A 27769-nucleotide genomic window follows, 5' to 3' on the forward strand; every position below is an offset into this window, starting at 1 on the left:
TGGTAGGACATGAGAAATGGAATATTTCACTTAGGTTTATCAGCAAATTACGGTAAATAAAGTCCATTTTTGCTCTCAATGAAGAGCTTGATGGAGGTGCGTTTCATTGCTCCTTACATTTGGTGTTGGTGCTGTGTGGCAGCCATTGTTGCTGTGGTTTCGTACTGGTGGGGCGGCGCGATCTGAAGGCATCGGGCCATCTGCCCTGCTGGTACATGGCCGCTGTGGCGGTGGTCGGCGCCGCTCCGTTAGGGCGGTAGGGACCCACTACAAGGTTTGCTGTGTCATGTCAGTGGGCTTCATACAGTCTGATCAGTGGCTTTAGATCATTGTATGATTTTTGGAGGTGCTGTCCACTCGATTTTTTTCAGCACATTTATGGATAAACCTAGGAAACTGTATTTGATCATGTACCTTTTTTAAGGGTAGCTTAGTGACTATGGATCGCACACAGATGTCACACAGACAAAAAAAATTTGCACGTGGATGAAAATTGGATGTAAATTACAGAAAAGTTGTCCTCCTGGATGAAAATCGGACGATTTCTTATACGCTAGTCTGCAGCCACCCTTATTCCAGCAGGTGTTGCATAGGATGAGTGTATAAAATGGCAAATATTAAAGGGAATCTGTCACCTATTTTTTGGCCTATAAGCTGCCGGAACCGCCATCAGGGGCTTATCTACAGCATTATAGAATGCTGTAGATAAGCCCCTGTTGTAACCTGAAAGATAAGAAAAAGGAGTTATATTATACTCACCCAGGGGCGGTCCGGAGGGAGTCACGGTCTGGTCCGGCACCTCCCATCTTGTAGCGATGACGTCCTCTTCTTTCCTGCCCGACGCGGCTCTGGCGCAGGCGCACTGCTCTGACCTGTTGAGGTCAGAGCAGAGTGCGCCTGCGGCAGAAGCCGCGTCGGGCGGGAAAGAAGAGGATGTCATCGCTACAAGATGGGAGGCGCCAGACCAGGCCATGACTCCCTCGGGACCCGAACCGGATCCGGACCGCTCCTGGGTGAGTATAATATAACTCCTTTTTCTTCTCTTTAAGGTTACATCGGGGGCTTATCTACAGCATTACAGAATGCTGTAGATAAACCCCTGATGGCGGTGCCGGCAGCTGATAGGCAAAAATATAGGTGACAGATTCCCTTTAAGTTCTTAAACAAGCAGTGGAAAAGGGACGCAATATGTTCAGCAAAATGGCTCCTCAAAACCAAATGAATCATATACTAAAAAAAACGCATATTCAAGGTGTAATGAAAACGACGATTGGTTTTCAAAGCTGCTATTATTTACTTGTAATAAACATAGTATAAATACAAAAAAATATTCTTCCTGGATAATTACATGGATACAGGGCACATGATTGCTGCGTAGAACTGCTTTCAGAACCGGAATCACCGGTAAGTAACACAACCAGCCTTTCATGGAGATATCATGGATAGCGAGTGGGCGTGCAGCCACGCACCTATTGCAACATTTCGGGGGCCTGAAAATCAGAAACTAAGTAAATGTCTGCAGACCAGTTTGTGAGGATTTATTTAAAGACCTTTAGTAAAAGCCCTTCCCGTTGTGTTGTTTGGGTTCTGACATGGTTTCATAAATCCTTTAATCTGTATCACCAAAGCTCTCGAAAAATAATAGATGATATTTGCTTAGTATCCATGCAATTATCCGTGAAGTATATTTTCTTGTATTTATACTATCTTGTCGGAATGCTTATTACAAGGAAATAATAGCAGCTTTGAAAACTAATCAGACTTTTGTCCTTTTCATTATTCGTTACATGTGCGGTTTTTAGTTTACAATATAAATGTATTAAATTCTCCCAAAGTGTCCATGCATTGCATTTATTTCAGCCGGCGCTGTGTTATGCTTTATTTTCCCTGCGGCACAATGGTCAGACGTGAGCTCTATTAGTCCACGTGTACCGGGTACATTGGGACCACTGTTCTCGAGTTCGGTGGGGATCCCAGCCGTGATACATTTGTTAATTATCCTGTAGATAGGTGATGAATGTTGAACCTTTTATGGAAAGAAATAGCCCACTGTAGGGAATAGAGAAATACGATGGGCATTTAAGCATAATTAATACAGACGAAAACCTGTGAAACCTAAAAATCTGTATAAAATTAACAGTATCTAACCAATGGAGAAAAACTGTGCTGTACTGAAAGAATACGTAATGGACATAACCACACATAAAAACATGTAAGAAAAGTTAAAACCGAATACTACAAATGGAGGCTGAGGAGGAGCGTCAACACCCTGAACCACAAGTAACCATATAATACATGTGAGGAAAATGATATATAGCGTCAGAACCTAAGATGATGATAAGTACAAAGTAGGGACAACATTTCTGGGTTATTACTTTTACTATCTTATTTCTAGGTGTCTCTTGAGCTCTACTGGCACATGCACTTTTTATACTTCTATTTGGCTAATTCTAGATTATTAACATCAATTAGTCTTGTTGTCCCTATCATGTACTACTTATCATCCTAAGTTTTGATTCATTTCTTTTTAGATAGAAAGAGGTTTGCTAAAGTATTCACCCTCCACTCTGGCATTTTACCTATTTTGTTACATTACAATCTGTGTTTTAATGTTTTTGTAATCCGATTTGTTCAGCACTTAATAGTCTAAAGGGCCCGTTACACATAGCGATATCGCTAGCAATATCGCTGTAACGTCACCGATTTTGTGACGTAGCAGCGATATTGCTAGCTATATTGCTACATGTAATACTTACCTCCGACCGGCTCCCCCGCTGCTCATCGCTGGTCGCGCGAGAACGTCCTGGACCATTTCTCATCGGGCGCTTCCTCCTAGGCTTCCTGTGGCGCCGACGAGCGACGCGTGGACGCGGGCGGGAGGACGTCAGTATCGCCTCGTCTGACAGGTAAGTAGCGACCCCCGACCCCTGCTATGTCGCTGGTGAGAACTGCCTGTGTGTGGCAGCTCACTAGCGACCACTTAGCGATGCACCAGCGATCCATATCGTTGTCGGGATCGCTGGTGCATCGCTAAGTGTAACGGTACCCTAAGTTAGTGAAGTCAGAAAAATCTAGGCATTTAATTAAATTTATGGGATCAAATAGCTAAAAAATTGGCATGTGCATATGTATTCACTCTATCGCACAATGTGCTATGAAGCCACTAAAAATGTCTGGTAGAAGCAATTACCTTCATAAGTCACATTCTTGGTGAAAGGAAGTCCACCTGTGGGCAATCTAAGTGTAACATGGTCTGTCACCTTTTCTGAAAGGCCACAGAGGCTACAACACCATTAAGCAAGAGGCTCCACTAACCAAACAACACCATGAAGACCAAGGACATCTCCAAACAAGTCAGGGACAAAGTTATTGAGAAGAACAAGTCAGGATTGGGTTATAAAAAATATCCCAATCTTGGATGATCCCTGGAGCACCATCAAATCCATTATCATCAAATAGAAACAATATGCTACTACGACAAAGCTGCCAAGAGAGGGCCGCCCACCAAAACTGTCAGTCTGGGTAAGGAGGGCATTAATCAGAGAGGCAGCACAGAGACAAGGGTAACCCTGAAGGAGCTGCAGAGGAATAAAACATGTGGCCTAATCAAAGCCAAGAACCTTAATTCAATTGAGAATCTGTGGTCAGACTTGAAGATTGCTGTTCCCAAAGGAAACCATCTACTTGAAGGAGCTGGAGCAGTTTCGCATGAAGGATTGGGAAAAAATTACAGCGGAGAGATGTGGAAAGCTTATAGAGACTTATCCAAAAAGATTTATTTTGGTTCAGGGTGTTGACACTCCTCCACCTTCACTCTTAGTACTCTTGTCTTATATTTTTTTTGAATCTGTGATTCTGTCATTGTGTTCTTTCAATAAAGCATACAGTTCTACGCTATTGGTTGGATACTGTTCATTTTGGGTGATAAATTATACATATAAATAAAATATTTATTTTAGATGATCAGTATGCCATAGTTAAAAACTTTAGTAAAAATTACTTTAATACTACAGGGCTACAAATTATAAAAACTAAACCGATTGGCAGACATTCTGATGGTGCCAAGATGCTCTTTAGGTGCCCAGAGAAAGGAGACCCTGATGAGTAGGACAATTTATAGCTACATACCTGACAAACAGAAAATACTCTTATTGTGAAGGAAAAAAGGATCATAAACCAAGTAAATGTCTGCAGACCAGTGTGTTAGGATTTAACGACCTTTAGTAAAAAGCCCTTCCCGTTGTGTTGTTGGGGTACTGACATGGTTTGATAAATCCTTTTAATCTGAATCACCAAAGCTATCGAAAAATGATAGATGGAGCTTCTTTTGCCAGAGCTTAATAGATGCAAGTCTGCCATAACCTATAAAACGATTATCTTCTTTATCTCCCACCTACCAGATATGACTGCTCCACACAGCTTACAACCAGGGCAGTGGGGGAATATCCCTGGGGGTCAATAAAGGCGCCATTCTGTGCCGTCATTGAATTCAACTGTACTTTTTAAGGGAGATAAAATAATGCTCTTCATAGTGATCATCAGAGGTGTCTGAAGGACACTTGGCCATCTTCTTAGGATGACTCGTGGTGGCTTAACGAGCAAGGCAGCTGCATAGCCAACAAAGATGAGGAGATGCAGAAGGCATTGAATCCAGGGAGCTTCATGAAATAATTTCCAGTTTTGTGTTTTTTTTTGTTTTTTTTTCGCACAATTAAAACTTCAAATGTAGCAGTAAATCCTACAACTTATTGGAAGAGCTGTAAATAGTATTGTGATTGCTAAACAAGTTGAGGGCTATGAGAAATTTCATTTAATTTTCTTGATAAAAAAAATAGCCTAGGCCGCTTTTGCTTTAACATAAAATAACCTGCACCAAACTTGCCGTGATATTCATATAATACTTAACATTTATTCCATCATGGTTAACATAAGGTAGCAAAAACCAGGAGCCCATAATCCTGGACATGTTTGGAAGGCAGGCCAGTTCATAGCTTCCGGTATTTTTGATAGCTTGTTTTAACCATGACGGCATAAACTTGGCATCATTTTACTATTTTCAAGTTTGGTATTGAAAAGTCTAGATCCAGGCAGATGTCTGTGCAAGCTGAGCGTTCTCAACAAAATAGCACTGAGCTGATTATTGGTTCATGTTAAAAATAAGCAACACTTGCCTACATTTGCACTTGCTGTCCAGCTGCTGCCACTCCCTATTAGCTTTTCTGTGGTTTTTCACATGACCGCTGCAGCCAATCACTGGAATCAGTGCCGTCAACTTTCACATGACTATTGATACCAAGTTGTTTGGTGACACATTCATTTTTCAACCCTCTTAACTTGAAATATAGTGGAATGAAATTGGTTGTTAATTGTAAATATTTGTGCGTTTACGGTATGTATTAAAGACAATGTATTGGTAATTGATGAGATAATTGGAGACTTTCAAAAAAGAAGTTTGTAAACTTGCAAGTTTTTTGGGGGGCACAAACAGAAAAAATGAATTGGAAAGATAACAGGGCACCATCTATAACTGCTTGGAAGAGAATAATGAATAGAGATGCAATAATGCAGAGGAATGTATGAGGTGCTGATAATCAGAAGCTAATTGGTCTAATAAGGAAACAACTTCACCAAAAAAGAAATACCGATGGCACTCACCAGTTAAAATCTTCTTTATTCTATTTCTTTAAAACGTCGGCATAGGGATGGTACTGGTAGAAGCGCCACTGCAGCGCGAAACAGCTGTCGTCATCTCCACTCCTGCTCCCATCCTCCCTATGCCGATGTTTTAAAGAAATAGAATAAAGAAGATTTTAACCGGTGAGTGCCATCTGTATTTCTTTTTTGGTGTAGTTGTTGTGCCTATTGCTTTGGAGTGGCACCCCGGTCTATGGAGAACTTCTTATACTGCATGCACTCTTAGGCGGGAGTTCACACAGGCATGTGCACAATGAATGCATTTTCTTGCTGTGCGGATTAATTCCTGATTGGAGCTAATAAGGAAACAAAATATTTGTACTATACTTCATTTTAATAAATCTGTCTCCCTCTCTCGCTGTCTCCCTCGCTCTCTCTCGCTGTCTCCCTCGCTCTCTCTCGCTGTCTCCCTCGCTCTCTCTCGCTGTCTCCCTCGCTCTCGCTGTCTCCCTCTCTTTCGCTGTCTCCCTCTCTTTCGCTGTCTCCCTCTCTCTCGCTGTCTCCCTCTCTCTCGCTGTCTCCCTCTCTCTCGCTGTCTCCCTCTCTCTCGCTGTCTCCCTCTCTTTCTCTCGCTGTCTCCCTCTCTTTCTCTCTCTGTCTCCCTCTCTTTCTCTCTCTGTCTCCCTCTCTCTCTGTCTCTCTGTCTCCCTCTCTTTCTCTCTCTGTCTCCCTCTCTCTCTCTGTCTCTCTGTCTCCCTCTCTTTCTCCCTCTCTCTCTCTGTCTCCGTCTCTTTCTGTCTCCCTCTATCTCTCGCTGTCTCCCTCTCTCGCAGGACTAAGTACATGTTAGCATTACCAAAGCAAATGGTAAAAATAGGGGGATGGGGGGGGTAGGGGGGGCATGTAGAAGTTCATGACATCAGGCTCTTAGTAGGGGGATAGGGACATGTCCAGAGTGGGGTATAGAAGTCCACGACATATCAGCCTCCTCTTAGTCTGTGGCAGGAACTGACATATTCCGCTGCTATGGCCGCTGCACTTTCCTCTTGCCCCAGTGTTATCAGCAGTTTCTCTTCCTCCTCCATAGAGGTGAAGTCTGGGAGGGGAGATCAGTCTCTTGAAGTGAGTGTCCCTCACTGCGGAGTATTTGGGGCACCTCAGCAGGGAGTGGCTTTGTCCTCCACGGCCTCCTGGGGGCACTGCTCTCAAAGTCTGCTCTCTCTGGGCTGGTAGTTCTGTCAGTGCCGCCCGGTTTTGTTGAGTAGGCTGTGGGCGCTCAGTCTCTACCGGCTCAGGATATGTCGCTCTTTGGGGTTTTCTAGTTTCTCTAGATATGGGGCCAGTTTGTACTCCTTCTGTAGGTTCTGGTATATCGTCAGTTTCTGGGATTTGTTTATGTCATTCCTCCAGATGCTGAGATACTCCTCTTTGACTTTGTGTACCTTCTTCTGGCTTTCGCCTTTTGTCTTGCCCTGTAGGTTAATGGCTTGGTCAAGCTGGCTTTGGGTACTTTGTGTTGGGAGACTTCCTGGGGCTTCCTGGTGTAGGAAGGCTTTGTGATGGTAGGAGCCAGGACTACTATTTTGTAGATGAGCCTTGAAAGACAGCGCCTTCTGGATTGCGAGGTGTAGTGGGAATCTGCCCACCTCTGCTTTGCAGGCGCTGTTTCATGTGCTCTGATGGACTTGGAGAAGATGCTTGCAGAACTCTAGGTGGAATATTTCAGTCGGCCCAGCGTCCCACTTTAACCAGTTTGGGTATGAGACTGGGCCCCAGACCTCACTGTCGTACACAAGGATTGGAGCAATGATGGAGTCAAAGATTTTTAGCCAAACGGTTATTGGTGCCTTGAGATGGTGCAGGCATCTTCTGATGGCATAGAAGGCTTTGGATGCCTTGTCTGTAACTTAATGGCTTGCCTGAATCTCCCTTACTGGCTGAGTTCTAGGCCCATGTAGGATGTACTTGTTGGTTTCTGTAATTGGACAGTTGTCTATCATAAATGTAGGATGGCCAGTAGGTTCCTGCTTTCTTTTCTGGAACACCATGATATTAGTTTTCTTCTGGTTGATTGCAGTGCCCATGTGTTGCTGAAGGTCTCTAGGATTTTCAGGTGATCTTGGAGGCCTTTCTCGGTTGGTGATAACAGCACAAGGTCATCAGCATACAGCAGAAATTTCACCTGGGTGTCATTGAAAAACTTACTGTTTCTCTTATTCATTCTCGTCTCGACTATTCTCTCTTCTAATCGGTCTCCCTCTTACCAAACTCTCCCCTCTCCAATCTGTCTTGAATGCCTCAGCCAGGATCATATTCCTCACCAATCGCTACACCAATGCCTCTACCTTGTGCCAGTCATTGCACTGGCTACCGATCCACTCCTGAATTCAGTATAAACTTATTACCCTCACCCACAAAGCCCTCCATGGCTCAGCACCACCCTACATCTCCTCCCTTGTTTCAGTATATCACCCTACCCGCGCCCTCCGTTCTGCTGATGACCTGAGGTTAGCATCCTCAATAATCAGAACCTCCCTCTCCCGTCGCCAAGACTTTACACGTGCTGCGCCAATTCTTTGGAATGCACTTCCCAGGTCAATATGATTAGTCCCCAATCCCCACAATTTTAAGCATGCCCTGAAAACGCTTTTATTCAGACTGGCCTATCGCCTCAAAACATTAACCTAATCTATCCCTGTGTGGCACAGCCAAAAGTTTTACCATAACCAGGTTCCCCGCATCATGTTCCCACATGCTTTTTGCATCCATTAGCCCTCTGTGTCTGTACTGTTACACACTTAACATTATGGCTGGTCCATACAATCAGGGCAACTGTTACCACCCACCTTTCGTGTCTACCTCTTTCCTCATAGACTGTAAGCTTGCGAGCAAGGCCCTCATTCCTCTTGGTATTTTTTATAATCTATGTGATTATTGTTATGCTGTAATGTCTATTGTCTGTACAAATCCCCTCTGAAATGTTAAGTGCTGCGGAATATGTCGGCGCTATAGAAATAAAATTTATTATTATTATTATTATGGAGGGTGTGTCCTGGTGCTGAGAAAGACTCTAGGGCCACCGCCAGCTCATTGATGTAGATGTTAAAGAGCGTTGGACTGAGGCTGCAGCCCTGTCTCACTCCTCAGCTCTGATAGAAATAGGCCGTCCTCCTTCCGCTGCAACTGTTCTCAGTGTAGGAGCTTCAGATGACACCATATGTTTTGCCTCCTATTCCGCTCCCCAGCAGTTTTAGGAATAGTCCTGGGTGCCGCAATGAGTCAAAGACCTTCTCGAAGTCCACAAAACAGGTGTATATCTCCCCGTTCTTTGCATTGTGGACATGTCTCTTGATGATGTGTATAGGGGTTATGAGGCCTTGGTTCCAGTTTTTGGGGACGCAGCCAGCTTGCAGTACAATATTAAATAGTTTTGTTATCGCAGCCTGGATGTCTGGAGGGCTGTATTTTAGCATTTCTGAGAGGATCCCGTCTGGACCGCTGGCTTTTTTACCTTTTATCCGTGTGATCCTTTCTGTTATTTCTGTCAGTGTGATTGGTGTATCCAGAGAATTTTGGAAATCTTTGAACTTTTCCTCCATATCTTTCAGTTTTTTCATAAGCTCTTTTTGTGCTGGGTTCAGGTCTTCACTTGGGATGTCTTTGTAAAGGTCCTCGAAGTACTGGAGCTAGATATTGCCGCTCTGGATGTGGAGGCTGTTGCTTTTCTGGTTGGATCCAAGGTGATTCCACAGTTCCCAAAATTTGTTGTCTTCAAGGGCATCTTGGAGTTGGAGGAGTTTGATGGAGATGTGGTGTTGCTTTTTCTTTCTGAGGATGGCTTTGTAATTTCGTTGTATGGTGTGGTAGGCTTCTCTCAGAGTGGGATTGTTTGGGTCTCTGTGTTTTTTTATTTGAGGCCATTCTTAGGGCCTTTCTGTATGGTCTTACATTCTTTGTCAAACCAGCTGTTGGGATTTTGTTTACTTGACCTCTTGTTGATGCTTCTTTTCAGGTTGGACATTTCTGCCATGGCATAGGGAATGTCGTTAAAGTCTCTTACCGCTAGATGTACTCTTTCTAGGCTAAGTTTGTACACGTTATTATGGAAGCGTTGGAGCTTCTCCTTGATCTCTGGTCTGTTGATGGCATCTTTACATTTTGGGGATGACATCTTGGACCATTTGAAGGATGTCGGCAAGCTAAAGAGGCCGGTCTTTTAAGGGGTTTGTGAGGGTGATTTGTTTGTGGATTTGATGTATAGGAGCAGTTGGTTGTGGTCTGACAGATGTGTTTGTGGGGTGACTATAAGGGCGCCAATATTTGTAGGGTCCATATCTGTGATGGCATAGTCTATCACACTGCTGCATACATCAGAGTTTAGGGTATGTGTTCCCAATAAGCCTCTCTTGGTGCGGCCATTGAGGATATGAAGTCCAAGGCTTCGGCATAGGTTCAACAGTGTTCTGCCACTTTTATAAACTGTGCAGTCGTAGCTGATCCTGTTGGTGTGCACTGGGTTGTCACAGTCAGTATCTGCTCCGAATATATAGATGTTTCCATCAGTGGTCAGGTAGTCTCCCTCTCTCTCGCTGTCTCCCTCTCTCTCGCTGTCTCCCTCTCTCTCGCTGTCTCCCTCTCTCTCGCTGTCTCCCTCTCTCTCGCTGTCTCCCTCTCTCTCGCTGTCTCCCTCTCTCTCGCTGTCTCCCTCTCTCTCGCTGTCTCCCTCTCTCTCGCTGTCTCCCTCTCTCTCGCTGTCTCCCTCTCTCTCGCTGTCTCCCTCTCTCTCGCTGTCTCCCTCTCTCTCGCTGTCTCCCTCTCTCTCGCTGTCTGCCTCTTTCTGTCTCTCTCTTTCACTTGAGATGAGTGCTATTTAGCGGGCTTTCCCAGATTAGACATTTCTGGAATGTACATGGGGTTGTTCCTTGTGTTCCATTACATTTTTGTAAAGCAATGTACACTGCTCAAAAAAATAAAGGGAACACTTAAACAACAGAATACAACTCCAAGTAAATCAAACTTCTGTGAAATCAAACTGTCCACTTAGGAAGCAGCATTGATTGACAATCAATTTCACATGCTGTTGTGCAAATGGAATAGACAACAGATGTAAATTATTGGCAATTATCAAGACACACTCAATAAAGAAGTGGTTCTGCAGGTGGGGACCACAGACCACATCTCAGTACCAATGCTTTCTGACTGATGTTTTGGTCACTTTTGAATTTTGGTTGTGCTTTCACACTTGTGGTAGTATGAGACAGACTCTACAACCCACACAAGTGGCTCAGTTAGTACAGCTCATCCAGGATGGCACATCAATGCGAGCTGTGGCAAGAAGGTTTGCTGTGTCTGTCAGCGTAGTGTCCAGAGGCTGGAGGTGCTACCAGGAGACAGGCCAGTACACCAGGAGACAAGGAGGGGGCCGTAGGAGGGCAACAACCCAGCAGCAGGACCACTACCTCCACCTTTGTGCAAGGAGGAATAGGAGGAACACTGCCAGAGCCCTGCAAAATGACCTCCAGCAGGCCACAAATGTGAATGTGTCTGCATAAACGGTTAGAAACCAACTCCATGAGGATGGTCTGAGTGCCCGACATCCACAGATGGGGGTTCTGCTCACAGCCCAACACCATGCAGGACGCTTGACATTTGCCACAGAAGACCAGGATTAGCAAATTCGTCTCTGGCGCCCTATGCTCTTCACAGATGAAACAGGTTCTCACTGAGCACATGTGACAGAGTCTGGAGACGCCATGGAGAGCGATCTGCTGCCTGCAACATCCTTCAGCATGACCGGTTTGACAGTGGGTCAGTAATGGTGTGGCATTTCTTTGGAGGGCCACACAGCCCTCCATGTGCTCGCCAAAGTTATCCTGACTGCCATTAGGTACCGAGATGAGATCCTCGGACCCTTTGTGAGACCATATGCTGGTGCGGTTGGCCCTGGGTTCCTCCTTGCCAAACCTCATGTGGCTGGAGTGTCATCAGTTCCTGCAAGATGAAGGCATTGAAGCTATGGACTGGCCCGCCCATTCCCCAGACCTGAATCCGATTGAGCACATCTGGTACATCATGTCTCGCTCCATCCATCAATGTCACGTTGCACCACAGACTGCCAGGAGATGGTGGAGGCTTTAGTCCAGGTCTTGAAGGAGATCCCTCAGGAGACCATCCGCCGCCTCATCAGGAGCATGCCCAGTTGTTGTAGGGAGGTTATATAGGCACGTGGAGGCCACACACACTACTGAGCATCTTTTCCTTGTCAGGAGGCATTTCCACTGAAGTTGGATCAGCCTGTAATTTGATTTTCCACTTTGATTTTGAGTATCATTCCAAATCCAGACCTCCATGGAATATTCATTTTGATTTACATTGATAATTGTTATGTTTTATTGTTCTGAACACATTCCACTATGCAATGAATAAAAATGTGCAACTGGAATATTTCATTCAGAGATATCTAGGATGTGGTATTTTAGTGTTTCCTTTATTTTTTTGAGCAGTATAGTTGACCAGTATGTAAAAATAGAATAAATCATGGGGAATAATGGGGGCTGTAAATACTTCTTTTCGGCACTGTACTAGAAAATGTGTGAATAATGTGTGTAGTCTGCTGTCATCTTTTAGTTTTCGGGCAGGCTGCCTGCGCTCATATATCTGTGCTTCTCTTTGCTGCTTCAGGGTCTGCAGACGTCTGCTCTACTTTACACTTCTTGTTCAGACTTTGCTAATATATTCCTTGTACAGTAACGTAATGTAGGCAATATCTTACATGTTAATATGGTGTATGTCAAGCCAACGCTGCAGCAATGTGAGAGGCAGCAAGTGCGTTTGTATGACAGCTTTGGGTGTGACTGTAGAAGCAGGAACTATTTAATGTTATACCAGTACAAAATAGCTGAATTATATGGTATTGGGGGAAAAATGAGTAGAAGTAATTTCCGTTACATTGTGTATGCTTGCCTGTTCCCGTCTATTGCCGAGTCACGCCAATACATTCCATTGCCTGATTTTATTTATAGCACTTCCTATGTGAGTAGCTGTTTGCAGATTGTACTGCGTCTTGGGTTGGTAATGAGCACGTCCCTGGAAGAACAGATGTTCATAGCTGATTATTAGCTAAGCATTATTCTAGCGCAGAAGGGTATAGAAAATGGCACCTAGGTTTACGACTCCCACAATAAAGTCTAGACATTAAGGGGGGAAAAGCTGTCGTTTAAGTAACAAATTGGGGGGAGAAGCTGTAAATTATGCAACATAAAAATGTTACAACGAGGATGTGGAAACCACAAAGATGCGACCATAGATCCATATTGATAAGATTGCAAATTCTCTTTATTAAATTATGGACAAGACAAGACAAGACAAAAATGGGGAACATATGCGAAGAACAATCACAAAGTGCAATAGTGTAAATGCTGACACGAGCAAAAACCTGCCCCAGTCAACCTGAGCTAGCATATTAACGGGTTAATGTATATATTTGACTACTCCATACAAAGAGCAACATGTATTGGATCTAATTAGATCAAACACCAAATATATAAAAAAGGGGAAACAATGCCCATTATCTGTCGTAAATAATATATACATATATTGTCCCAAGGAGGTAGAAAAGAGGGTTAACAAAAAGTTAATGCTGCTGCCCTCAGGCCATGTAAAACATGGCTTACATGTGTGAAAAGAGAGAGGGGGAAGATGGTACAGCAGATAATGTCTATACTGCACCAACGGGCAAATAACCCGCCCTCAAGGGGTTAAAGAACCCCAGACACACTACCTCAATGGAGCCTCAGGATGACCAGGCGGTACGCTCGTCTCCCCGACACGCGTTTCTGAGCGATAAGCTCCTTCCTCAGGGGGCATGAGTATCCACCACCATATGCATCTATTTAAATGCGCCTGCCGGAAATGTCGCAGGACGCGCCATCCATCACTCCCACTGCGGGCGCACCTCCTACCGACGACGCGGCCGGAAACACGTGGGCCCACGTGATCCGGCACCCGACGTCGGCAGGGCACGTCACACAGGGGGACCAGAGGGCGCGCATGCGCAGTATGATTGAAGCTCCGGCGGCCATATTGCAAAAGGGCCGATAGATAGAATCAGACCACAGCAATACATAGATGCAAGGACGCAAAAACAAACCACGGAAACCAACATTAAAATATAAAATAGTTGTATTTAGGGTCAAACACCATACTAGAATACAATCCTCGGTTACATTTTGCAACCTTAATGAAAGACAGTAGGTAGTAGGGAAAGGGGAGGCATGAAAAAGTATACAAAAATATACACAATTATTTCTAGAGTACCCCACTGCTATCCCTATCTATATACTAATTATTACTCGTCTAAAATAGAAATATCCATATTACATAGTATATCCCATATACCCCCTCAAATGCGCGAAAATCACAATATTGAAGCCAAAAAACCTCATATATATAGCCATCATATTTACAAATTCAGGGCTCAAAAAAAGAAGAGAGGGGAGGGGGTGGGGCAATATTCCCTAATTCACACATGATGTCCCATATAGGTGTACCACACGGCAAAATATCAATGGATACAATCTGCCACATATATAGAAACCGCAATACCGGCGATTGGAATAGTCCGTTTTGGTTAATGTCCATTTAGATGCCTTGATAGAGTATCAAGGTTCACGCCACTTCTGCCATGAATAAAGCTGTATACCATGATATCCAGGGTAAGAAAATCTGGGATTCTTCTCCCTACTGATCCATAAATGTTGCTAGGTTGCCAAAGTTCTTTTATTCTTCACCGAGAGTAGTCCTTGTAAATATCCCCAAACCAACACCTATAAACCGACCCTAATAACAAATTAAAAAAAATGTATGTTAAAAACAATGTTAAAACCAACAACTCCTGCACCATTGTATGATCCCGCACAGTCCCAAACCGAGGAACTGTCATCACAGGAAAGAAACATAGGATAGACTTTCATTTAGCCCTTTAGGATGCACTGTATTAAGCGTCCAGATCCAACGCGTTTCTTTTTGAGCTAGCCGTTGAGAGATATTCCCCCCTCGAATACCCATATCTACCATATCTATACCTTTAAATTTGAGGCCACTACTATCACAATTATGATGCAATCTAAAATGTTTCGGTAGCGTTTTAAGTAGTTGCACCTCTTCCTCATTAGCCGCGGCTTGTATGCCCAGCACATGCTCCCTGACCCTAACTTTCAGCTGCCTAGTGGTAAGCCCTATATAGATCAGGGAGCATGGGCATGTGGCGTAATAGACAACATTCCGGGACAAACAATTGATGTGTTTCTTAATTCTAAATTGTTTCTGTCCAGAAGAATCCGTAAACGTATTGTCTGTAATCATGTTAGCACATGCCACACAGTGTCCACAAGCCGCACTACCACCTTTCTTATCGCGGATAAAATTATCCAAAAAGGTCCTGGGAGGATCTCCAATGTAATGGCTACGTACGAGATGATCACGTAGGTTCCTTGCTCTCCTGAAAGTAATTTGTGGTTTCTCTGGAATAATCTTACCCAAGATGGGATCAGTTTGCAAGATATTCCAAGATTTGTTCAAAATGCCCCGTACTTGACCGGACCGGGCATTGAAATTCGTGATAAATCTTACTATGTCAGGTTTCATGACCTTGTCCTTCTTTTTATACAGAAGGACATCCCTATTGTTATGTTTGGCTCGTAAATAAGCCCTTTTGATTGACCGATTGCTATATCCCCTATCTGCAAAACGGCCCCTCAAGTCCTTAGCCTGAATTTCAAACTCCTCCTCTGTAGAGCATAAACGTCTAAGACGTAAAAATTGACCTATCGGTACCGCACGTACCATGTGTCTCGGGTGTGAGGAGGATGCGTGTAGGAGCATATTTGTGGCCGTCGGTTTCCTGAAAATCGTGGTCTGTATATTTCCCTCCTGACCCTTACTGATTCGAACATCCAGAAATTCGACCCTTTCCCTGTCATAATTGGCGGTGAGATGGATATTTAGACCATTGTCATTTAATTCCAAAATGAATCTATCCAATAGACTCATATCCCCCTGCCAGAACAACAAAATGTCATCTATGTAGCTCGTCCAAAAGGGTACGCGCTCCATAGATGACAGTTGATCTGACATCAGGAGGTCTCTCTCCCACAGCCCCAGGAACTGATTGGCATAGGAGGGCGCAAACGCCGCCCCCATCGCTGTCACCTGGTGCTGCAGGAAGAAAGACCCCCTGAACGTGAAAAAATTGTGCGTGAGGGCAAATTCTAGAACTTCCAAGACCAGGGCTCTCAAACTCGGGGAAAGACTGGATGTCGACAGAAAGAACTCAACAGCTCGTAATCCGTCACCATGCCGGATATTCGTATATAACGATTCAACATCCATAGTGACGAGAATAGTGTCAGCATCTAACGTCAGACCATCCATTTTACACAACAACTGGTTGGTATCCCTAAGATAGGATGGTAGATCCTCCACCAGTGGCTGAAGGAGAGAATCCAGCCACCTATTGACACGCTCCAAGTAGCCCCCTCTCCCCGAAACTATCGGTCTACCCGGGGGCATTGAATGTTCTTATGAGTCTTGGGGAGGAGATAAAACGTTGGCACCATAGGTTCAACTACTATTAACGCCGTGAATAATTCTCCAGAGATAATATCAGCGTCCCTAGCTCTTATAAGAATCTTTTTCAACTGTGTGCAAAAGGCGGACAAGGGGTTGAAGGTCAGTCTCTTGTAACATGTTGTATTCAAGAGCTGGCGCATAACTTCCTTTTCGTACATATGTTTGGGCCATAGAACGACGTTCCCCCCCCTTGTCCGCGGGTTTTATCACAGTATCAGGGAGGCTTTTCAGGTGTCCCAAATGTTTCCTCTCCTCCCCTGTCAAATTATCTCCTTGTATATATTGTGGTATCTTAGCAAACTCATTGCTAACAACTTTCACAAATAGATCAATAGCACCACAATTCGAGAGAGGGGGGAACTTCTTGGAGCGTACCCTCAAGGCCGGAGGAATCTTACCTCCCTCAGTGGTTGAGTGCTCCTCCGCCAGCTCCTCAAGGATCATCAGGGCTGATTGTTCTTTCTCTGTAGGAAACAATGTGTTCTTATTATCATCATAATAGAAACGCTTAAATAATAGAGACCTCGCAAAGATATGTAGGTCTTTAATGGCCGTGAATCTGTCAAAGCCCGCCATTGGTGAGAATGACAGGCCTTTATACAGTAAGTTACAGTCAGCTCTAGTGAGCAAATGATCGCTAAGATTAATTACCTTATTCTCCCTACTTTGATTTTCCGGTGTTCGATTTTTCTTCCTCTTGTGTGTGTGGAAGTTAAAATTTCTCATTCGTCCATAATTAACTCGAGAACGAGTAACCATGGAAGCGGTAGAGGTCTCAGATGAATCACTAAGTGATGATATGGAGGTGTTGGAGACACTACGATGTCCCACTGATAAATTGCCAGTATGTTTTTTCCATTGATAGACCATTTTATCTTGATAGTCCTTACTGTCCCTATTAAATTTTGAGGCCTGTGTCTCGTTAATTTTTTTCACTACGGTATCTACCGTTTTTTCCAAATTATCCTCATATACTTTTAATTGCTCCACCGAACAGCCAGCCTGAAGATCTAGCAAAGTCTGATCAATCTCTTTGTCCAAAATATTAAGGGATTTCGTATTATATTCAATCAATAATTTCATTAGTGCCACTGAACATGTCCCACACGCATCCTCCCAGTTAGATATAAATTCGGCATCCTCGATGGGGAAAGTCGGTAGGACCCGGACCCGTAGGCCCCTAGGTATCATATTCTTTACAGTGTATTTTTCCAAAAATATCCTACTCCACCAAATTTTTGTACGTTTAATAAGCAATTTTTTAATGGACTCAAACAGCCCATCATTCCTGTGACCAACAGACCGCGTTCCACCTATCCCGTCCTGTCCAAAAACTTCGTCAGCTTGTCCCAGCCAGGATTTTTCCCTGGCCTTGTAGTCCATTATATCAGTGCAAAAGCCTGTGCAAAACACAGAAAATAATTGACAAATTATAACAGCAATGATACAGAGCTGCATCCTGAATGTATTATATATCTCCCCATATAGGTGTCGCTCTGAGTGGACAAACTAGGATCAATCGCTGGTATATACAACGAGGATGTGGAAACCACAAAGATGCGACCATAGATCCATATTGATAAGATTGCAAATTCTCTTTATTAAATTATGGACAAGACAAGACAAGACAAAAATGGGGAACATATGCGAAGAACAATCACAAAGTGCAATAGTGTAAATGCTGACACGAGCAAAAACCTGCCCCAGTCAACCTGAGCTAGCATATTAACGGGTTAATGTATATATTTGACTACTCCATACAAAGAGCAACATGTATTGGATCTAATTAGATCAAACACCAAATATGTCATATATAAAAAAGGGGAAACAATGCCCATTATCTGTCGTAAATAATATATACATATATTGTCCCAAGGAGGTAGAAAAGAGGGTTAACAAAAAGTTAATGCTGCTGCCCTCAGGCCATGTAAAACACGGCTTACATGTGTGAAAAAGAGAGAGGGGGAAGATGGTACAGCAGATAATGTCTATACTGCACCAACGGGCACATAACCCACCCTCAAGGGGTTAAAGAACCCCAGACACATTACCTCAATGGAGCCTCAGGATGACCAGGCGGTACGCTCGTCTCCGGCACCCGAAGTCGGCAGGGCACGTCACACAGGGGGACCAGAGGGCGCGCATGCGCAGTATGATTGAAGCTCCGGCGGCCATATTGCAAAAGGGCCGATAGATAGAATCAGACCACAGCAATACATAGATGCAAGGACGCAAAAACAAACCACGGAAACCAACATTAAAATATAAAATAGTTGTATATAGGGTCAAACACCATACTAGAATACAATCCTCGGTTACATTGGGCACCCTTAATGAAAGACAGTAGGTAGTAGGGAAAGGGGAGGCATGAAAAAGTATACAAAAATATACACAATTATTTCTAGAGTACCCCACTGCTATCCCTATCTATATACTAATTATTACTCGTCTAAAATAGAAATATCCATATTACATAGTATATCCCATATACCCCCTCAAATGCGCGAAAATCACAATATTGAAGCCAAAAAACCTCATATATATAGCCATCATATTTACAAATTCAGGGCTCAAAAAAAGAAGAGAAAGGAGGGGGGGGGGGGGGGGCAATATTCCCTAATTCACACATGATGTCCCATATAGGTGTACCACACGGCAAAATATCAATGGATACAATCTGCCACATATATAGAAACAGCAATACCGGCGATTGGAATAGTCCGTTTTGGTTAATGTCCATTTAGATGCCTTGATAGAGTATCAAGGTTCACGCCACTTCTGCCATGAATAAAGCTGTATACCATGATATCCAGGGTAAGAAAATCTGGGATTCTTCTCCCTACTGATCCATAAATGTTGCTAGGTTGCCAAAGTTCTTTTATTCTTCACCGAGAGTAGTCCTTGTAAATATCCCCAAACCAACACATATAAACCGACCCTAATAACAAACACCTATATGGAGAGATATATAATACATTCAGGATGCAGCTCTGTATCATTGCTGTTATAATTTGTCAACATAAAAATGTTGCCCATGCTGAAAAACATCAGGAAATTTTACAAAAAAAGTGGGAAATTTTATTTCAAGGAGATTTGGTAGCCCTGGCTCAGCCAATAGGAGAGAATCCCTAAATAAGTGAACCCAGCTGTCTTCCTGACAATCCTGGTTATTCTTCAACTTCTCCAACTTTTTCAGTGATATTTTTTTAAGCATATATCCCCTTTAACCAGATGAGTAGGAAAGTACTTCTTACCCCACTTATGAAGCACTTCTTACCTCACTTATGAAGCACTTCTTACCTCACTTATGAAGCACTTCTTACCCCACTTATGAAGCACTTCTTACCTCACTTATGAAGCACTTCTTACCCCCACTTATGAAGCACTTCTTACCCCCACTTATGAAGCACTTCTTAACTCACTTATGAAGCAATTCTTACCCCACTTATGAAGCACTTCTCACCCCACTTATGAAGCACTTCTTAACTCACTTATGAAGCACTTCTTACCCCCACTTATGAAGCACTTCTTACCCCCACTTATGAAGCACTTCTTAACTCACTTATGAAGCACTTCTTACCCCCACTTATGAAGCAATTCTTACCCCACATATGAAGCAGTTCTTACCCCACTTATGAAGCTGTTCTTACCCCACTTATGAAGCACTTCTTACCCCCACTTATGAAGCACTTCTTAACCCACTTATGAAGCACTTCTTCCCCTCTCCCATGCCGCCAGAACTTGTCACCCACTCTGAATGCCAGCTCATTTTGATGTCCGGTTGCTCTGCCATTTTACTCTATGGAGGAGGAATGAGGAAGCAAGCAGATGGAGACACAGAAAGATTGTGCTGAGCTTTAGAACAAGTCTTATAAGTTACCACAGAGCTTGATTACCATTCACGCATCTCAATACTGCTATTTAATAACTTCCACACCTCTGCTGCGACTCTCTGTATGCTAAAAAAAGGAAATGAAGTGCAGGAATCCATCCTACACCTCTGTGTACACAATTATTAGGCTGGGGTCACATTGCGTTTAGGCAGTCTGTTAGACAGACTGCATTACACCGCGGTATAACGCGGTGTAGCGCAGTCCGTTAAAGCTGCCGTTGACCCCCATTATGTGGCGCATCGCGACGCATGCCGTAAAGCAGCATTCATTCGCGATGTGCCGTCATTCAGTGACGGAGCCTTGGACGCGGCCTGCAGCGTCTGAGGCTCTGTCACCACTAACACAGATGAATCATCTGCACTAGCGGGTATAGCGTAACGCGATCGCGTTATGCTATACCATTAACGCAGCCCGTCAATGCTATGCGTTGAACGGGCTGCATAACGCAATCTGAACCTAGCCTTAGGCAATTTGTATTTTTGGTTATTTCATTATTGAACAACTACAGTGCTGACGGCCAGTGCAAACTGTTAAAAACCATGAATATTTAAGAAAGTAAAAGTGAGGTTTTGATTTTATTCTTGGGAATATATCTGTGTGCTTAATTATTGGGCAACAAATTAGTATGTAACCCAATGAAAAAAGTACATTCCCCCATCTCAATTGTTAATTTTCATCTGTTAAAGTGAGAATAATATCCAAACCACTCAACCTGTACCAAAATACGTTCCTGATATTTAAAAAATAAAATATCAGTAACCAATATAGCCACCCTTCTTATTAGTAGCAGTCATTAGTCTTCCATCATTGGAGTCTTAACAGTTTATTAATCTGTTGAAGATCACCTTTTTGGGCAGCACCAACCCTAGCCTCCCAGATACTGTTCAGTATGGTTTTCTTTCACTGGAAATCTCAATTTTAAGAAGGGCCCACAAGTTCTCATAGGGTTTGGGTCAGGTGAGGAAGAGGCCATGTCATTATTCTTTTATCCTTAAGGTCTTTACTGGCAGCCAAGCAGAGGAGACTTCGAGGTGTGTGACGACGGAGCATTGTCCTGTATAAAAATCATGGTTTTCGTGAAAGATTTTTTCCCTTTTCCTGTACCATTGCTCGAAGAAAGTGTCTTCTAAAATTGGCAGTAGGTTTGGGAGTAGATTTTGAGTCCATCTTCATCCTGAAAAGGTCCAACTAGCTCATCTTTAATAATACCAGCCCATAGCAGTACCCCAGCTCACTGGCATCTGATTCAAAGTGGAGGTCTGTTCCTGTTACTTTTCCAGCTATCGGCACATCCTTCTGGTCCGTCAAGAGTCACTCTCATATCATCAGCCCATAAAACCTTTGAAAAATCTGTCTTCAGATACTTTTTGGCCCTGTCTTGATGTTTATCAAAACTACACTGCAGCAAGCAGGTTAGTAAGTAACACATTGTAGCAATCAGGGTCTATGTCTCCAAATTATGCTGCTCTCAGATTAGATGGCAAAATCCTGCGGACAGATTCCCTTTAAGGTCTGAAAACACACAAATTACAATACAGTTCTCCAATGAAGAGTTTGTGTATGTTTCATTTTTTGTGTATGTTTGGCCAAATAATAGATTTGCGGCCAATGATTTAATGTTTTTTTTCCTTTTCTTTTTTTTTTTTATAGCTGATTTTGGAGTTTCTGCTCAAATAACAGCCACTATAGCTAAGCGAAAGTCTTTCATTGGCACGCCATATTGGTAAGAGAATCATTTAAGTCTTTTCTTTGCTTGTTCTATTTATTTGATTATGACGTTATGCTGGAGTTGGATCATTTCGGATGCATCCTGCCCGCGGCAGCCAGGATTTGCCCAGATTTTGGACATTAATCCTCAATTAGTCACACCAAAATACTTACTCTTAGTTGCGCTCCTTGCTGGCGCACGCGTAGTCAACACCGTGTCTCTCAATGCACTGATGGAGGGGCATCCAAGTTAGGAAACTACCGAAATGGATGGTTACCTACCTTCCATACCTGCCAGACTGGACATTTTTTTGTTTTGTGTACCATTAAAAGAATAGCAAAATAGTGATCAAAACATTGTGTATCCCAAAGTGGCAAAAGCATCAGCTCGGTGTGGGAAAAATAAAGTTACTGATCTTGGAAAATCACGACACAAGCAATATATATATATATATATATATATATATATATATATATATATATATATATATATATATATATATATATATATATATATTTATTTTTTCCTTGTGTAAAGTTCAGAATTTTTTAAATCACTGAGATATGGAAAAAAATAATGATACTAGTAAGTTTGGTATTGCTTTAATCAAACTGTGCTAGAGCACAGTGAAAACAAAAGGCAAAGAGCATGAAAATGAAGCCCAAAAAGTAATAGCGGAATTGCAGTTTTCAACACACTTGGAATTTTGTTCTGTTACTCCATTACATGCTGAAGTGAATGGTGATTTTTAAAATGGCAGTATTTGCTTCTTGTGTCTTTGAAAATTTTAGTTTTTTTTAAATTCCTGATTATTTTTTGTCCTTATTTAATTGGGCTAAAAATCATTTTAGTAATTGGGTTTCATTAGGATTTTGCACACCTTGCTTTCTACAGCATCTATTGCTGGCTGCAAAATAAATAAGCTGTTGCTTCAGTTGGGAAATTTGTACCTTTTTTTTGTCTTCTCCTTAGCTACTTTTAGCTGATTTATGACCACGGACCACATCAAAGTCGAATGTAGAAAAAAAAGAAATTGTCTCTAAAGGTGGACAACAATGGGACAGCTGCCCCTGTGGCCCCATCCCCCCGCGCTACATTTACTGTACTGTATTCAGATCAGATAACGACATTTCAAATCTCATCCGCACACTTTGGGGACGGTTCATTAAGACTGGAAAGAGAAGGAGCGTGTTGGAGCGGATGCTGCTAATTCATTAAGATGCCACAAATGTTTCTCCAGTCCCCGCTAGAGTAAGATTTCTGGCATAGCGAGTGTCGCCGAGTGTCACGCGCTCCTGTCCTGCCCCAGCTCTGACCACTTTGTCGGAGCTGGGACGACAATGGACGCGAAAACGTCAGAAGTCGCATTTTTTGGCACATCCAGTTGTTGCAAAAAAGAGTTTTTCAAAGAAATCTAGCCAAAAATAATCCTGATAAATCGCCCCCATAGTATGAGAATGAGTTAGAAGCTTTTTTGTGGGGAGTATTGCACAGCATGCTTCACATTGGCTACAGATGTGCTCATGATAACGTGTCAGAGGGTCATTATCTGCCATTATTTTAGTCTGCCAGTAATCCAGTGATATACCGGGAGAATTAGCTTGATCTAATGTAAACCATGTCTGTATCTTCATTATTAGAAGGATACAAGTGTGAAAAGATTATAAAATGAAATAATGTCACAGTTCATATTTTAGACCTTGCGCAGTGTAGCTATATACTTATTACTAAAACCCTGACCATAAATCCTGTCCTTAGGATGGCTCCGGAGGTGGCCGCTGTGGAGAGGAAAGGTGGCTATAACCAGTTGTGTGATATTTGGGCAGTGGGCATAACGTCCATAGAGCTGGCAGAGCTTCAGCCGCCCATGTTTGACTTGCATCCAATGAGGTAAAGCAAATAAAGCCTCTTTTCTTTCCCTTTCTTGTAACTTATTGCTTCTTAGTCAAGTTATTTTTGTCGCCCCTTCATTTCGTACCTCCTGCCTCTCTCCTTGCACGTGCCCGTCTCCTGCCCACCCCCCTGTAGCTCTTCCCCCTCCGTTCTCCCCTTCATCTATTCTTCACAATTGCCTTTTATCCGTTACTAATAGTAAATAATTTAGTAATTTCTAAATGTCAAGTGTCTCCTCGTAAGACTAATATTATTATCACGTTCCTGTTTTTGGCATTAATGGTTGTTTGTTTTCAGGGCCTTATTCTTAATGACAAAGAGCAACTTTCAGCCTCCAAAGTTAAAAGACAAGATGAAATGGTAAGAATCAGACAAGCCCTTCTTACTCAAAGGCACTTATTGTCTTTTCAATAGATATACACATTTTATTTTTTTTTATTTTTTTTTTTTTGCTTTGAAGGTCAAATAGTTTTCATCATTTTGTAAAGATGGCTCTCACGAAAAATCCTAAGAAAAGACCTACAGCCGAAAAATTGTTACAGGTAAATAATAATGCGTCACTATATCACTGTCAGTAAGCTCTGGAGCATGCCAATGTCACACTTGTTATCCTTATATGGACAGTATCAATGATCTATTATATATGTTAACTATATTTGACTAAAACAATTGTGATTTGCTATTTAACTGTATTTATCAACTTATTTTTTTTTTTTTTATTTTTTTTTTTGTTACCTCCATAATGTGTTAGTATGGTAGCAGCCTCCTATTAAAGTTTTTAGGGAAGTCTTTATAATAAATAAGGGTTTATGTAGTTATTGCAAAGCTGCGCTACCATCGTTCATCCCTGCAATTCAGGCTCAGAGCAGCATGGTTGACAAATCAGCTTGTGCAGGGAGGAGAAGAGAAGGGGCGACTTGTTCTTTTCTTCCCTGTACATGCTGATTTGTAGAATTGCAGAGTCAAAGACTAATGTGGTACAACCCCCAGACAGCTTCTCCCGCTCCACTCCAGGTGATTGACATATCATTTCCATGTGTGCACATAAGGAGAGACCTGTTAATCACCTGGAGCAGCACTTGGATAAGATGACCAGTGGTGGTGCTCCGGCTTTGGTCCCCGTCCGGCTCTTCAACCTGTATTGTTCATTTGCTTCATGCTGCCCACCTTTTGGACCACACAAATCTAGTTTTCCTTTTGCTGTAACTACATAAACACTCAACCATATTACAGCCATGATTATAAATGTTATCAGGAGGCTGTTCCATCACTCCAAACACATTGTGGGGGTGAGTGCTGCTGTCAGGTTCCCCTTAAGCTCACATTTTTTGGTTTTAGTCGTCAAGCTATAGTTGCTGAGAAATGTTTCGTACACAGCACCGTGCACTCCTGTGAACTGCAGCTGCCATTCAAAACTGAAAAATAACAATTTAAGTGTAGCATAAAAACGCCCTTAATACCTACACACACAGTTTTTGTGACGTTTTTTGGTGCGTGTTTAAAAAAAAAAAGAGAGCGAGAGAACCTGGATTTTGTATTTTTAATTCACAAGTTTTTGTTTCTTTTTGTTTTGTTTTCGTCGCACTCTTTTCACATTTTTTTTTTCTCCTTGTATCCTTCCTAAAGCTTTTGAACAATATGATGTCAAAGTAGCCAAATTCTTGCATTATCTATTGTGCTGACAGCTCTAATACAGGTTTTCTGCTCTACAGAGAGCGTACAAGCACTTAAAATCCTTAAAAGTTAACATTAGCCCCTGTCCTTACTCGTCTTTTTCTTCCTTTTGTAGCATCCGTTTGTTACACAACCGTTGAATCGCACACTTGCTATTGAATTGTTGGATAAAGTGAATAATCCTGACCACTCTAGTTACCATGACTTTGATGATGATGATCCAGAGGTAAGCCAGCTCTTTTACTGTTTTAGCTCATTTTACCTTTATAAGTCTAATGTTAAATGCTGTTTATTAACATTAATTTCAACATTAACATTAATTTCAACATTTACCTTTTCTTTCTCCAAGCTGATTTTCAGCGTCCGTTTTGTACAATTTATCAGTGATTCACAGATAATGTTGAAGTCAATGAGTAATGTTGGTGTTCATTTTTTTTTTTCCAAATCATATATTTTCATTAAAGGGATCCCATCTGAAGACCTAGCAGTCTTGCTCTATGTATGACCCAAAGCCACAATGTAATATCCACCCAAAGAACTATTGGATGGTGTGAAACAGTCTAATGCCCATCACTAATCGATGCAAACTATGTTTTGGTTTTTTTTTTTTAATTTTTAATTTGAATAAATTTTATAAATTGCAATATTATATAATTGCAAATTAGATCAGATTCAAGATGCTAAAAAATGCGCCGAATATACCGTAAGGTATAAGGCAAAAGCAAATGCTATTTACGAGAGGACAATTTTAACACTTTTACAATACAAGTAATAAGAAAGAGAATAGTCAGAAAGGCAATAAAAAAAGAAGGGACGGCAAGCTACAGGAGAAAAGACATGAAGGCGAATACGTGCCAAGGAGTAAACACAAAGCCCTTCAATTTCAAATTTTGGGTTTTGTGACTTGAATTGTGGCACTCAGGCCCTTATACATTTTTGTCTTTTCATCCTTTATACATGAAATGTGATTCTGTCCAGATAGTGCAACAGAGTTACTTTATACCAGGATCTACCATCCTGTGTATCATCACGCTGTGCCAATGTTTGCAAATTACCATTTGGACAAGTAAAACTGCCAAACCTGAGTCTCCATACAAAGAAAAAACACATCTGTACAGAGTTGTTTCAGGTTGATTGAAAATCGCTTTATTTCTAAAGTCATAGTATGCATACTGCACATATAATATACTGCAAAGCAGTACATTAAATGTCCCATCCATTGTAGTTCAAGACTGCAGTATCCGCAAGATTACTGCGTTCCCGCATTGTTCTACAGTCTTGCTATATCCCAATAAGTTACATGTCATTCAACAAGTAACCGGCTGGTGTAGTGGGCTACATGGAGTAGGGAAATGATAGCTTTATTGACGAACAGAAACACCAAGGAGAGAGAGATGAGAAGTGCTCCATCAGTCCTCTAGACCAGGGTTGGGGAACCCTGCTCTAGACGACTTCTGGGCTGTCTGACCGCTTTTTCACGGCTCTTGCCTCTCATCAGTACAGAACAGGGTACTTGTTGGCTGTTACAGAATGGATGTCTTTTCCTTTTGCAGGAGACTCTGGTTTTGCTAGCATCCTCAGTCTTGTTGCAAGGTTTGTCAAAGGTTCAGATATTGACTTGTGAGGTAGCTTCCTCCAATCGGTGGCATTGGAGATCCAACTTTCCTTCCTCCTAGAGGAGATCTTATCTGCATATAGACACTTTTTAAGATTCTTTTTTTTTTTTTCTACTAGTTGTAGTTTTGATTAGAAAAATTGCTTTTGTAAACTTGTCTCTTTAAAATTTTTAATTTTTTTTTCTGTATGTTTTTGTGTGCGTTGGTCCCTTTTTGTTTTTCCACATAGTTTAAGTTTTGGGGTATCTTTTCTCCTGCATCTCCTCCTGTGCGTCGGGCCCCTCGTTTTGCTGCCCGTCCCAAGGTACAATTGCTTGTTCCTGGCAAGCTGAGTGTATCACCTAACTATTTCACAGTATGCTGGCTTCCTAAACCTGCAGTAGCTAAGGCAATATATAACATTGCTCTTACCAAGCTTGCAGCTTCAAAGTGAAGTCCATATATGCCTTCTGTGCTCATTTCATCAAGGTCTGTAAATGATCTCCCACCTTCTACCGTAGTGTGACATGGAATAGCACTAACCAGTTTATTGCATTCTAACTCCTAGGACAAACACATCCATAGTATGTCATATTAGACTTGATCATATATCGCTTCATCTTTCCATAAAAATGTCAATTTTGCGTCAGTTCATGTCAATTTCCTTCATTTAAGCATAATTGTCAGATTTGATTTTGTTATTTAATTTCTTTGACCGTAAATGAGCAGATAACTGTGTCTGA

At 42.3% G+C, this 27769-nt stretch overlaps 1 protein-coding gene across 6 annotated transcripts in view; it reads left to right on the plus strand.

Annotated features, from left to right (window-relative positions):
* MAP4K3 (mitogen-activated protein kinase kinase kinase kinase 3) overlaps nucleotides 1-27769 on the plus strand; it is a 399677-nt gene that overhangs the window by 249872 nt on the left and 122036 nt on the right. For 4 of the 6 annotated variants that reach the window (XM_073557519.1, XM_073557520.1, XM_073557521.1 and 1 more), the window contains exons 8-13: nucleotides 21807-21879; nucleotides 23623-23754; nucleotides 24055-24117; nucleotides 24218-24299; nucleotides 25547-25657; nucleotides 27277-27351. In XM_073557519.1, the coding sequence (XP_073413620.1) occupies nucleotides 21807-21879; nucleotides 23623-23754; nucleotides 24055-24117; nucleotides 24218-24299; nucleotides 25547-25657; nucleotides 27277-27351 (536 nt within the window). The remainder of the gene's footprint in view (nucleotides 1-21806; nucleotides 21880-23622; nucleotides 23755-24054; nucleotides 24118-24217; nucleotides 24300-25546; nucleotides 25658-27276; nucleotides 27352-27769) is intronic. The other 2 variants (XM_073557522.1, XM_073557524.1) reach the window with 1 other exon arrangement.

Source organism: Dendrobates tinctorius, unplaced genomic scaffold, assembly GCF_039654945.1.
Source record: "Dendrobates tinctorius isolate UK_male_01 unplaced genomic scaffold, ASM3965494v1 ptg000250l, whole genome shotgun sequence".
NCBI lineage: Eukaryota > Metazoa > Chordata > Amphibia > Anura > Dendrobatidae > Dendrobates > Dendrobates tinctorius.